Source organism: Serinus canaria, chromosome 3 (genome assembly GCF_022539315.1).
Source record: "Serinus canaria isolate serCan28SL12 chromosome 3, serCan2020, whole genome shotgun sequence".
NCBI lineage: Eukaryota > Metazoa > Chordata > Aves > Passeriformes > Fringillidae > Serinus > Serinus canaria.
Window position 1 is genome coordinate 84,224,366 of NC_066316.1, and position 13,590 is coordinate 84,237,955.

General features: G+C 36.2%; 1 protein-coding gene across 6 annotated transcripts in view; it reads right to left on the reverse strand.

The window, feature by feature from the left end:
• The window catches only part of SMAP1 (small ArfGAP 1), a 91,202-nt gene that overhangs the window by 59,277 nt on the left and 18,335 nt on the right, over positions 1-13,590 (reverse strand). For 4 of the 6 annotated variants that reach the window (XM_050972187.1, XM_050972189.1, XM_030236215.2 and 1 more), the window contains exons 2-4: positions 4,612-4,745; positions 3,809-3,894; positions 797-872 (exon numbers count right to left, since the gene is read on the reverse strand). In XM_050972187.1, coding sequence (XP_050828144.1) covers positions 797-872; positions 3,809-3,894; positions 4,612-4,745 — 296 coding nt within the window. The remainder of the gene's footprint in view (positions 1-796; positions 873-3,808; positions 3,895-4,611; positions 4,746-13,590) is intronic. The other 2 variants (XM_050972192.1, XM_050972190.1) reach the window with 1 other exon arrangement.

The window sequence follows — 13,590 nt, forward strand, 5'->3', positions numbered from 1 at the left end:
ATGCTTTAAACCTACACTTACTCTTATCCCTCTAAAAGTTCACTGCCTATTAAGGCAGAGTAGTAAAGCTATGTGCTAGGCCATACTTAAATAAAGCAGGTACACAGCTGTGTATGCTTAAGCATAAATACAACTACTTAATGAAAAATGTATGAACTAGATGATGTATCCCAGAAACAGATGTATCAACAAACAAACAGACAAACCTAAGAAGACTCTGAACTTCAGTAAAGGTTCAAATTCTCCTAACTCCTTTGCAGGAGAAGCACTCCCCAACTTACTGTAATGAACACAGCTACAGGATTTAACAGCAGGCTCATCATACTGCCTGTGTTTGCTACTACAGTGCACCTCACCACAAGCAACAGCCTGGAATTCAGCAGAAGAAGGGCTCAAAACACCCTAGGATTTCTCATCAAGGTTTACAGGGATGAGGGAAGATCATGTCACCATAAAGAGTAATCCTATCTTACCCCTATCATGTGGAAAAAGAGAAATAAAGAAGACTCAAACTCTACTGTTAAAGAAATACCCATGAGTGAAAACCACAAAATAAAGAATCATTAATAAGCTACCTGTTGGATCATAATGCTTTGCTGATATAAATGTAATAGACAACAGAGGTAAAACTTATGGAACCTAGGAATAGTCTTCAAAAGATAGGGAATAAAGCACTTTGTTCTGAGTCAAAAGGTTTTCAAATGTAAAAGACATTTTAACATGCATAATGTTTGCTACATTTCTCTTACATAGCTTTCAAAAAAGGTGACAATTCTTGGTTAAAGTGTTTACTTACATTGAAGGCATTAACTGCATTTTTATCATAATACTTCTTCTTTTCATACTTATCCCTGATGAAAAATTCCACAGCTCTGGAAGTAGCTAGTTTAAGGAAAATATGCATTCATATAAACACTCTTCACAGAACAACTGCTGCTGCAGTGCCCAAAGTGAGCTTCTTTGTACTACACAAAATTATCAGTTTAATCTCTGAAGAAAACAATATGAGAAAGATAGAGTAAAAATAACTCAGTGTTTCACAATTAGGACATTTTCACCTAGATTTATAATCTATATGGCTGTAGGACTGAAAATACTTGAACAACGGTACTCTTATATGGTAAATAATTATAGTTTACCACCCTAACTTGGGAAAAAATACTTTCTCTTCATAAAAGAGGTGAAATGTATGTACCTTTTCTCTGATTTGCATGTTATACCATTTATGAAATGCTGATCATAAACACTTCTCCGAGATCACTAAGTCCTCCATGAGAGTCTCCTGTTAAAACAAACATCCCTGTGGAAGGGGAAAAAAAGCCAAAACAACTAGTGATAAAAACATATTGAAGCAAAGATGGAAATAGCAGCAAGCATTTTTGCTGTAGAAAACCAGAACTGACAACTCAGAAGCTCAAATGCAGAAAAGACAGTCAGTTGTTTTCCTCAATTATTCTCTCAGCTTCATAAAGCAGCTGATCCAAAGCAGTGTGAATACTTTACATTTAGTAAAGCTGACTCTCTAGGATCTGAAGAATAAATTTTAACTACTTTGTCCAGCAATATGATTATCCATTCAAAAACTGATATTGCAACTGTGGAAGCTCAGACTCATTGCCTTAAACTTCCAAAGCATTTTTCCTCAATTGATGGAAAGATACCCTTAGCTCCACATACTGTGTCCTAAGATTAACACTGAATTTAGAGCACTCAGTCCCTTCATTCTGTGCATCAAATTATAATGTCAAAAATCATAGTTTCAAGCTGTATGGAAATGTCACCTGAAGACAGTTTCATAAAAGTTACAAAAATCAAAACACTGCTTTCTACCTCTTTCCAAATACATATAAATTGCAAAGGGCATCCTGAGCACTTTGAAGGTACAGCTTATTACTAATAGTTTGAAAAATTATTTATTGTTGTTGGAAAAAAAATTTTTCAACAAGAAACTAAAGCTGCCATTCAAAAAAAAAAAAAAAAAAAAACCAAAAAAAAAAAAACAAACACCCACCACAATGATCCTAAAAATTAGTTTCTACACTATAGCATCCCTGTCAATTACCAGGGAAGGAAAAAAATGCTTAGAAAGGTCGCTCTTGTGATTAAGAGGCAGAAATGAGGAGGAATCTTTAGCAGGAGACTTTGGGCTGAGCCCACAAACACATTCCTCCTGTGTCTCCACTTTACTACCTTAAAACTAGAAGTACATTATAGTGCTAGAGGAAGTTAAACACTAATATTGATGAACATATACAAAATTGATCATTACATGCAAAATATTTTTAAGGTTTACCCAAAGGAATGTTTAGAATATAAGAATATTCACAAGCAGAAAACTGATGACATACTAAGCATCACTACTATTTTGTAGTGATACAATGGGTAAATAAAAAAGGCAAAAAACATCCATAACACAACAGCTTGTCATGAATGCCAAGTAGGTAAGTAGCTGCCTAAGTTATGCAAAAATTGAGAAATAAATCAGAAATTGTTGAAATCACCTCTCATGGCAATACAGTGTTAATAAAGAAAACACAGGCAATGAAGTATATTCAGCTAAGTCCACCAGTTAGTCCACAACTATTCAAAAGGCAGACAGTGTGAAAAAAAAATTATTTACCAAGTCTAAAAATTAGACTTTTGGTCTGATCTGACAAGAAATGCTTAAATCATTATTATTTCTCTTGTAGTAGCACCAGTGAATTTAAGTTAGCTGTAGCAAAAAAAACTATACATCTTCAAGAACCATTTTTGAGTAAGTTTTAGTAAAAATATTTTGATCATATGGCTAAAATAAAGGTACAGAATATTACAGCTGGAATACTATCTGCTATCTGATTCCTTCCTTATGAGGATGTATGTTTAATGCAAAAGCTAAAATATTGAAAATTATCTGTTTTGCTCAAGTGCATTTTTTAATGAGGAGTCTAACTCTTCAAAAAAAATCTTCTGTTATTACATATCAAGTGTAATAACTAAATAAACAGAAGAACTAGAATCATCTTCGTATGTTACAAATTTAGATTAAGTTACAACTAAGTCTGTTTATCAGCTCCTGTAGCTGGGGAAAGACTCAGCTCACTTAAGAGTAGGTGTTTAGGATCTCATTATAAATAAGAGTTACAGTAAGATCAGGTGAAGCAAATCTTACCTATGGAGTAACTTCACTAAATCAAGAAAAAAACCCCAGACCTAAATTAATGCCATTATATATTATCCCAGTGATTCAGTAAAGGTATTTCATGAGAAAAAGTAGTTATTTATTGCCAGCAGATGGTTTTTCTTCCAACCCTTCCTGTCCAGGTACACAGTGATAACCACACACAAACACAACTGGTGGCCCTCTAAGAGTTTGGGTTTATTTATGTATTCCCATGCCAGTCACCTAGAGAAAGAAATCCATGCTTCACTGGAGTAAGATGCAATGGCTTATTTTACTGTACCATTCAGCTCATTATTTCCTGATCAAATGCTTCTAAACTTCAGATGGCAGTCACTCAAAAGAAAATATCCAAGAGCTCTCAAGTATCACTCTAACTTCCTACATATAGGGAATTTATGAAGTCACCTCCTCTGAAAGCAAAAATAAATGTCGCTTGCCAAATCTCATTACGAAGTAGATTTGCTATGACTGAAGTAATTTAAATCTTTTCTGAACTGTTCTCAACTTCCACTGTCATTTCTTATACAACAATATCAATGAAATAAATAACATAAGCTGACAAATGTAGCAGTTCCTTGAAACACTCATAACATCTCAATTGCATTAAAAGTCATTTCAATGTGAAAGCCAAAACAAAAAGGATACTGATCTGTTTGAGGTCTTCGGAAGTTCTCTGGCAGATTAGCTTCATAGAGTAGTCTTGCTTTAGTATTTCCCATTTCCTGCATGCACTGGGGAAAGGTGGTAGAAAACACTCAGTTCATGTCTGTCAACATTTAAAACTCTGAAACAGTCAGATTGCTACTGTGGAGTGCTTAAATGCCATTACAAGTTTTTAACTTGGAGAGCTCTCTGCTGCCATAGGTCTTGGGATCTTGGGAGTTACGACCATGGCAGAGGAGGGCTGCCTGCCCAAACTTGATGGACAAAGCTAGCAACAACATGGATCCTGTTTGCAGTGTAAACTAACCCATCCAGGGAAAGACAAACTTTGATCTCTCAGGATGGCTCTTCAGACCAGGAAGACAAAGAGTAATAAAATCTGCCCAATGGCAGAAAGAGGCTTCAGACTGGAGCATACCTGGAAGAGTTGGTGGGTGCTTGATAGACCAAAAGAACACAAACAGGCATCACACAGATATGTGAGTGCTACTGTCCTGTCCCTTACTAAAAAGGCTTACAACACTTTTTCTACAGATACAACCAAGAAGTAGCCTTCAGAGTCCCTGGGGTAAGGTAGAATACCTCTAAAATGATACAGAAATGAGAGGTAAACCAACTTCTAAAGGAGTTTCATGAACTCAGGCTCACTACAGCAGAAGTATGACACATGCAAAAACTAATAGGATTGTAAAACATGTAAGCAGAGCATCATGATAAATGCAAATCCTTTCAGAAGTACTCCTGACATCCCTTCCAAACAGGAAACATATTTGAAGATATTTTACCTGTATTTGCTCTGGTGTCCATTGATCCAAGTTGACAGACTTGACCCTTGATATATGAACCCCAAGATTTCGATGTATTCCAGCACATCTGATGCAGATAAAAACACCAGTATTCCAGGAAGCCCATCTTGGTCCTAAATGGAACGGGGAAATAAATCAATTATTTTCAAAATTCCATATACTATGAAGATTTTCTCTAGCCTAGTTCCACACCAACAAAACGAACAGGCTTAAATAAAGGCTCACTTCTGCCTCTCTAGAATATCTATCACTTTTAACAATTTCCAGCGTTAACAATTTTAATCACAGATTTCTGCTTCTAAACAATATTACAAGACATTAGCTAGTCAGATTTATCTACAAAGTTGTATGTTGTGTCCATCTCCCACCTCCAAAACAATACAACAAACAAACTTTCTAAAGCTGGCTAACTAGCAACAAGATTTTTGCTTGCATCTTGAATAATCTTTATGGCTACGGCTCAGATGAAGCATCAACAGAAACTAGCAGAAGTTGTTCATTTTTCTCCATTTAAAAGCTTCTTAAGATATGCATCTGTACTCAACTTGAAATTAACTGCAGGGCAATCTTATATTAATGCAACAAATACCTAACATAGCACAGGCTCTACAACAGTAGCAGGCAAACTCTTAGAAAATGATTACACAGCGATTTGCAAAACCAACTGATAAAAATATCCATCTAAGAATGGTGGAAAACAGATTATGTCAAGTATCCTTCATTTCTAAACTACCATTCACAGCCAAATGGGTTTCTAACAGAATTAGGCCGACTTACTAACCACCATTAATTGGTTGCCAACTGTCTCAACATGCCAACTGTCCTGGCACGTCGAGACAGTTAAAGTATGCTGGCCTGAATTATCACATTGACACTTAGGATTTTTCACTTGAAAAACTATTCATTCTCTAATAACACATTTATATAATTTTATTCCAGCCCTGTATATCACCACTGATAAAAGTACTACTTTGAAGTCCATCTAGTTCTGAGTTCTAAGGATTTAAAAGATTAAATAATTACCATCAAAAGCAATAAGGCATATTGAAGAGTTGGAAAACATTTCAAGCAGTTATTTTCTGCTTTTGTATGACAAATGTGCCCCAAGACCATTCCTGCAACAGCCGTCATTTGCATTTCAACATCAATATATTGTATGAACACTTTCCTGGGACCTACAGAAGAGCTTTATGCTTTCCTCTACTGATCTTAGGACTGCGTTGGTTTGACCTGGCAAACACCCACAGAGCTGCTCATTCACTGTCCTCTCCTACAGGACAGGGAAAAAAGAGCAGGAAAGTGAGAAGACTTGCAGACTGGGATAACAGTTTTATAAGTGAAGCAAAAACTGCAAACAAAGGGGGGGGGGAAAAAAAAAAAGGAAGGATTTCTTCATTACTTCCTCTGGCCAGGCTGCTGTCCAGCCACTTTCTAGGAAACTGTGCTTCAGCACCCACAACACTTGTTTTGGACACCACCATAACCAAGATTGTTCTTTCTTCCTTTCCTTAAGCATTTGTTGCTTGAGCACTTTATCACATGGCATAGAATGATCAGTTCCAGTCAGCAGACATCTCAGCTGTGTATCCTGCCCACCCACCACTCAGCCTTTAAACTCTGGGGAATAGAACAAGAAAAGAAAAGCCCTGATTGTGTTTAAGCACTGTTCAAGAATAGCCAAAACAAGGAAACAGGAGAAATCCTTTCAGTTAGACACCATTCTTTAGAATCGATACTTGAAAATCCCAAGACACATTCACAGATCCCCACATTTGCTGCAAGAAGCATTACTCTAACTAGTGGAAATACTAGCAATATTTTGGGTAATCACCTAGCTTTTAATTTATCTTGCTCAGTATGTCAAAAAGTCAGAGCACTTGATGTCCACTGCTTGACCTTTACAACCACAATCATTAAAATGACGGGCAGTCTTCTAAGTAAGTGCTACTATCATAACATTACATTTCAAAGGTCAAAAGATCTAGGAATTACTCACCAAAACTAACACATCTTTTCCCACATGGCAATTTTATATTACAACTACTACTAGTCAGGTAAGAACAGTGAGTCTGTTTGCAATGCGTCTTAAATACTTCAACAACTAGCAACCTATTGATCTGCCTTTTAATTTCCCCCTATAAAACACTACAGACACAAAATTCTAACTCTTACACTTGGTAGATTTATATTATGGGAAGGCCTCACTTAAAATTTATACCACTTTTAGTTTTAGTGCTTCAGGATAGAGTTTTGCAGGTCACTTGCCTCAACCTATTAATCAACTTTCAGCCTAAAATAGTGCACCAGTAGATACTTAATATAAAACCTTCATCAGGTAGATGAAGTACCTCAGTTTATACAAAAGCTTCATCTAGCCATGACAGTTTAGAAACAGATAAGATAAAGTCTTGTGTACCTAACAGCTTCTCCAGTTTTCCCTTTGAAGTATAACCCACATGTCTTCTAAAAACTGGAGCCAGTTTTGATCAGGTTACTACAGGAATTACTACACAAGATGTTTAACTATAGTACCTGTATGCTGCCCAAGTTTTTATCCCTACAGGATGTTTAGACAACCATTACGAACTTTTTACCACAGATGAGTTTGTACAACTACACATCACATGAGTTTGCTATTATCCAGGTACTGCCTCAACTATGAGATCCCAGCCAGCCAAATTCTACATTAATGAGACAAGACTGGAAGGAGGACTTGACATGACTCAAGTCTAAATAAATTGAGAGAGATTACTAATTGTAGTTAAAATATTGAAACTTTGTTAACAAACACTTGAAACTTCTTTAACAAAAAGTAAGACAACTTTTGAAGTAGATGGCTTTCTCCTGGAAAAGAGCAGTTTTGTATTTTCCCAAAAGCTCAAATTTCATTAATTAGTACTTATTTATGAAATAAATTTTGGAAATCAAATATATTAAAGCAATGAAGGAACAAATTAAACAGTGGAATAACAGGCAAACCTGAGGCCAGACAAAAATATTCTTGTGTAACCTCGGAATTTAATTCTGAATAATGACAATACGCAATATTAAACACTTCAAATGAAAAATGTTTTTGTTAATCCAAATCAATCATAACCACAGATAAGCATTAGGCAAGAGAAGTCAGAAAATATTTTCTGTGTGTTCCAACTATGCTTGACTTAACCAAACAGTCAACTAAAGCCTAGGCTGCAAGCCTTTCTGTGTGAAAAACGTTCAACAGTAATTTTCAAGTGATTCAATAAACAATTTACAGTTTTGCCACTCCTGTATGAAGTCAGGATCCTTATTTCTGTACACAGTAAATATTTTGCACTAATATAAATATTTACAGGTTTCTTTTTGTTGGGTCCTTAAAGATACATTTGGTTTTCTTTAGAAAAATTTTCAAGAGTAACCTGGTTTAACTGCTGTAGGTATTTTTGCTTGCCATTGTCAGCCAATTAAAAAGATGGACATTTGACTTCAGAAATGAAGACTGGACATCAAGAATCTTGGTGACTGCTATTTTACACTACTTAAAACACCTTTACATGTCATTAGTAACCCTATTTTACGTACCTAGAACTGCCCTGTAAACTGCAGCTTCAGTCAGCCAATAATAACGTGAAATACTTATCCACATTTGATGTAAGTTTTACTAGAATCGTAATTTTGTTCTTGTGAAAGCCATTTAATTTTTACTTGAAGTGCCAATGTGCACTTCAGCAGCTTGCTGCAACACTCCAATATAAAAATACACTTAAAGTTACTTCTTCAGTCATCTAAGATATAGACAACTGTTTGAAAAAATTTTCAGTCTCTTCCATTCTTTACAAAAGCTAATTTTAGGAAAAAAGCCATAGGACTGAAAATGACCAATATTTATACTAGACCATATACTAGAATACTCTGAAGTCCCTGGAATACTGCCCAGCTGAACAAAGGAATAAACTTCAGCAACCCAAAGACAGATTGCTGCTTCCAAGTGAAGAATCTTTTTCTTTTTCTTCACACTAAACTTTCTTTGCCATATTTCTATATGTCACCTATTGGTTAGACCTAAATTCCTATTTCAGTTCTTAGCCAGGGGTTGTGAAGGTGTGTGCTGTCTTCCAGAGAAATCATGACAAGATTCTGAATGCATTAGGTCACATACAATTTAAAGAACCCTTAAAATAATGAGGTTATTTTTTTAGGTGCACAAGGTTTATTGTGTGTATGTAGTCTTACTGACAACTGCAATTTGGTTGCCTTCATAAAAAGGAGTGATGAATTTTGACTGGAAATTTTAACACAGCACAAGTGCAAGTTTCTTGTAAGAGCTAAACAGAAAGGTGGATTTGAGCCACCATATAGCTTCACAAAAATTAATTTGGAGTCTTGGCTATTACATGTTAAATGAAAAACACCAAGCATCATTTCCCAATACTGGGTTTGGCTGGGATGGAGTTACCTTGCTGTATTGCAGCTCCTATGAAGATATGCTTTGGATTTGTGACCAAAACAGTTCTGGTAACAGTAATGCTTTGGCTACAGCTGGACAGTGCTTACAGAGTCAAGGATTGCTTTTCCATCCCCACCCAGCAGGCAGGGAGTGGGCAAGAGTCCAGAAGGGAAGAGTCAGGGACATGAGACCCCCAGCTGACCAAAGGGACATCAAAAATGTATATTCGAATTCAATCAGGTGCATAGAAACAGCACTAACTGTGACGTATTCATGGTATTTAAGGAGTCCTTTATTAGAGACCATCTGGGCCCTAAGAATGAAAGAAATACTTAGCCACCAAGAAACAACGTAGTCTGTTATATCTTCAAGTTTTCAGAGGTTTTAGATAACTCATAAATTTAAGAAAAATCCTGCAGAGTTTATTTCTAGTTACAGTAGACTTCCATGCCAGTATAGTTATTGTATAGAACCAACATTCCCCCTACCCACAGAAATATCTACAGCTATTAAAAAACTGTGAACATTTCAAAAACCAACTTCAGCTGTTTAAAACTTAAGCAATAAAGAGCTTGAAAGCAATTTACTTACTTTCAGATAAAACTCTTCAGATAAGTTGATTTCAAGCCAATTTTTAAATTGCCAAAAAAGTTATCCAATCTCACATGCCATTCTTTCATTCTAAAGTGCACATCAAAGTGTGAATTTTGTGAAAAAGACATTTTTACATATTCTCTGGTGAGGCTAAAGCTTTTATCTCAACATATTTCAAAATCTTTCCCACTTTTCCCTCACACATGCCTTATTTCAGGATACAATTTTTGATGACAGATTTCTCCTTCATATTATTTAAACTGGACTCATATCTTGCATGTGCTTAAAAAAAGCCATATGTACATTTGTGCACGTACTCCCAAATACCACTTTCCTCTCTGGCCCCATTAACTCACTCAGAAAGGACCATGTGCTCTGCTCCACTATTTTAGAAATAAGCTGATTGAAGAAGCCACAGTAAAAATTCACACATTGCTGACAAACTCTCCCAATGCACCTCCACACAATACAACCATCTATTTGTGAGTACAGCTGACAAACATCTTTGGGCAAGAATAATGATGGGAATTGTAATGCTGAAGCTGGTGTAGTGCATTTTCAAGGGAACTAAAACACAAAGTATGTTAGCATTCATATGTCCAAGATTTAAGTTTTACTCCAGCTGCTCAGGTTTTATTTTGCACAGCACATGCATAGTACTGCATCAGGTACAAAACAAGGCTTACACAGTACAGTTCATTTAAAATGCTGAGGAAAAAGTACTTTTATCAGCATTATAAAAAATGTGAAAGCCTCATATACTAACAGTACATGAATCCAAGCAGTCAATACAGTGTGAAACATTGTTTTAGTTCTCCATTTGATTAGTTAAAAAATCTTTTAACTATTTTAAACATCTCAGTCAACACTCCGTCCTCTACTCAGCTTCCACCTGTAGTAAGAAATTAGAGAGAAATATTATACACTATCAGGCAAGTGTAGGAGTGGGCCAGAGTAGGAGAACCTGTCACACAAACACGCTAGGGAAAAAAAAGGAAAAAAGAAATATAAAAAAGCAAGCAGTGGGGACCAGAACAAACTAAAAAGAGGCAAAAAAAAAAGAAAGGTATTTGAACATGACATAACTGGGAGACATCCACAAAAGAGCAAGAATAACATCACTGCAGATTTGACTATGAAGTCAAATGATGATGGTTGCTTTCCTCATTACACCAATTCAGACTTTCCTTCCCTCCATCAGTCCCCCACCATCTGTTCAGCTTTCTGTAACTGCAGTTAATACTGAAACACTCCTTTTGCTCAATAGAGGTGCTGACCCCTCTCACAAAACATCTTAAGTTATAGAGAGAACACAGAAGTCTGAATTGGGGTGAAAAAAGCAATCATGAAGCCTTTCAATTTTACACATGTTGTTAAAGGGAAGGACAACCGTTTTACATCTCAGCAAATAATTCCGAATCCTTTACAATATGTGTATAAAGCCAGCTTACTAGGAAACTAGTAAGTTTTGAGACAAAGTCCTAAATGTAAAAAGCTTGTCAAAACAAGCTTTAAATATGGTTTGTATGACCGAGGCATATAAACACAAAGCTAGTTTTCACTTTACATTCTTGCAGTTACCAGTTAGAAATTCTACAAGGAAGGAAGCCAAGAATTACATGTAAGAGAGTACTAACTTTGCATCTCTAATATTGTCTGTAGCAAACTTATCTTGGGCCAACATCTTTAAAGACTTCTGACAGAGTACAATTCCTTTTTTCTCTCAACAGCACCCTGCCTGTCAATTACCTACAAGTGCAGTGAAGTTACTTTAACTCTCATTTGTTTCCCCAAATCCTGCTGCTGTTTGACTGACTTGATTTCCCGAATAACTGGCTCCATCTTGTGGAACAGAGAATTAACTACAAGAAAATGTTCACACCTGACTCATCCCGAGTGGCTGTTAGTCAGTCCCCAAAAACTATCACGTTTGGCCAAAGAAAGCCTCAGTCGTTGCATCAATCTAAGCACACTCATAGAGCGCTCCCTCTCTTTGCATTACTTACACATCAAATTCTTACTGCTTAAGTATTCTGCTACTTGAGATTTCAATCAAATTAGGAAAGAATATATTTCGAAAATATCTGTAACTTCTCCAGGCTGACATACATATAAAGGTTGTGAACAGAAGACAAGCACCCTTTCATAGCAGGTAGGGAGAAAAGAAGGAAAACAAGTAAGCAAGAGTTGTATTTTATGTAATTCAATTCAATACAAGAAGATCAGAGTCAACTTCTCCAGTGGCTACTCAGAGAAGAATAAAAGAACAAGGCAGAACTTAGAGAGATTCCTCTAAGATTCTCTGCTCAAAATATAACACATTAGAGACAGCAATTAAATCAAAATAATACTGAAATGCTCCAAGCAATTTACTATCATGCTTTTTCAGTCTAATCCTGTTGGTTCAAAGACCACCTCTTATTGATTTCATTGGCAGTTGCTTAGTTTTTCATACAAAAAGGGAGATCTGCCATCACCATTTCTGATTCACAGACTCCTGGGCTTGATGGGGTAGGGGGATGAAATCCTTCAAGAAAACAGCACCTATCCACCCCAAGACAAAAAGCTTAATTGCAATGTTAATGTCCACTGAAAGAGACTTTGTGAATTCAGCAAACCTTTGAAAGAATAAAAGATCTTGCATAAAGATCTTGAAGCAAAAGAAATCACACAAGAACCACAGTACAAAAATCTTTATTCTATGAAATATTCCTCAAGTCCCTTGAACCTTAAGTCTTTTGAGACTACTGATAAAGGGCTATTTACTTGTCACTTGATCCACTGAACTAGTTTCTGATTAAACAGAACAAATAGCCTGAGTATGTTCTCACGTCACATCTACTCCAACATTAAGCATAACTTCCTTTACAGTAGAAGAGGCTTCTTTGCTTTATTTCCATACCTAAGACTGGGCAAACTACACAAGCTCAGTCTTTATGTGCTTTTAAGGTGTCAAAGTACGCAGCAAAATACTTTTTTATATAAACAAAGGCAACAAAGGGCATAAATGGCAGTTGTTAGCAGTCTCTCACAGCTGGCTTAGTAAGCCTGTGTTCAGAGAGTCAAGATCAAAATCTGAGAACTTAAAATTTACCACATTTAGAAAAGCATGACAGGAGCTTAAACAAGAACTGTTTGTAACAGGCCCTTTTCATATTTTTAAATAAAGTCAAACTCAACAGCATGAAATTGCTCTGAAGGCAGACAACTCCAGTACATTGTTCCAGAGCCCAGCTTAATAGCAGCTAGATTCATGTGGTTCAAGGTACACTGCAGGAACACTGGGAAGACAAGCCTTAGAAGCATTGCTTAGCTATTTTTAGCCAGTGTCTCGTAGGTGGTAAAGAGTTTCATGGACAGAATTCCTCCAAGTTTGTCTTTTGGTTTGGATAACCATTTTTCATGAAAGCCATCAAAAAAAATCCACTAAGTGCACAGACTTATTCATAACTCCAAAGAGGCTCTGTAGAAGTATCATGAATGAAGCTCTTCCCCTGTACAACTCTGTCCCACCTCTCTAAGTTACAAAGAGAAATACGTATCAGTTTCAATTATTCCTTCAGCTCACTTATTCACTTGCTTCTGTAGCATCAAAAATTGCTAAAAGCATTTCAAAGAAATTTCAAGGGTTGTATCAAGCCTCACCAAGAAAAGAAGTACAGTGACATGAATGTTCCTTCAATTCTATGTTTAAGCCACAAAATCAAGTGGCTGGCTTCATAACAACTTTAATTCTGGAATGCACCCAAGTAATTTCAAACAGCAAAAGCTTTATATGGAAAATTAAGTGTTGAATATGCAAGTGCAGTCTGTAAATCAGAGGACTGGCTGGTTACATTAGCTATCGGAGATACACAGGTAATGTCAGTTTATTCTTGAAATGAACAGGTCTTTTTCTTGTCTAACAGCCATTTGGCACAAGCAATCTAGTAAGATGA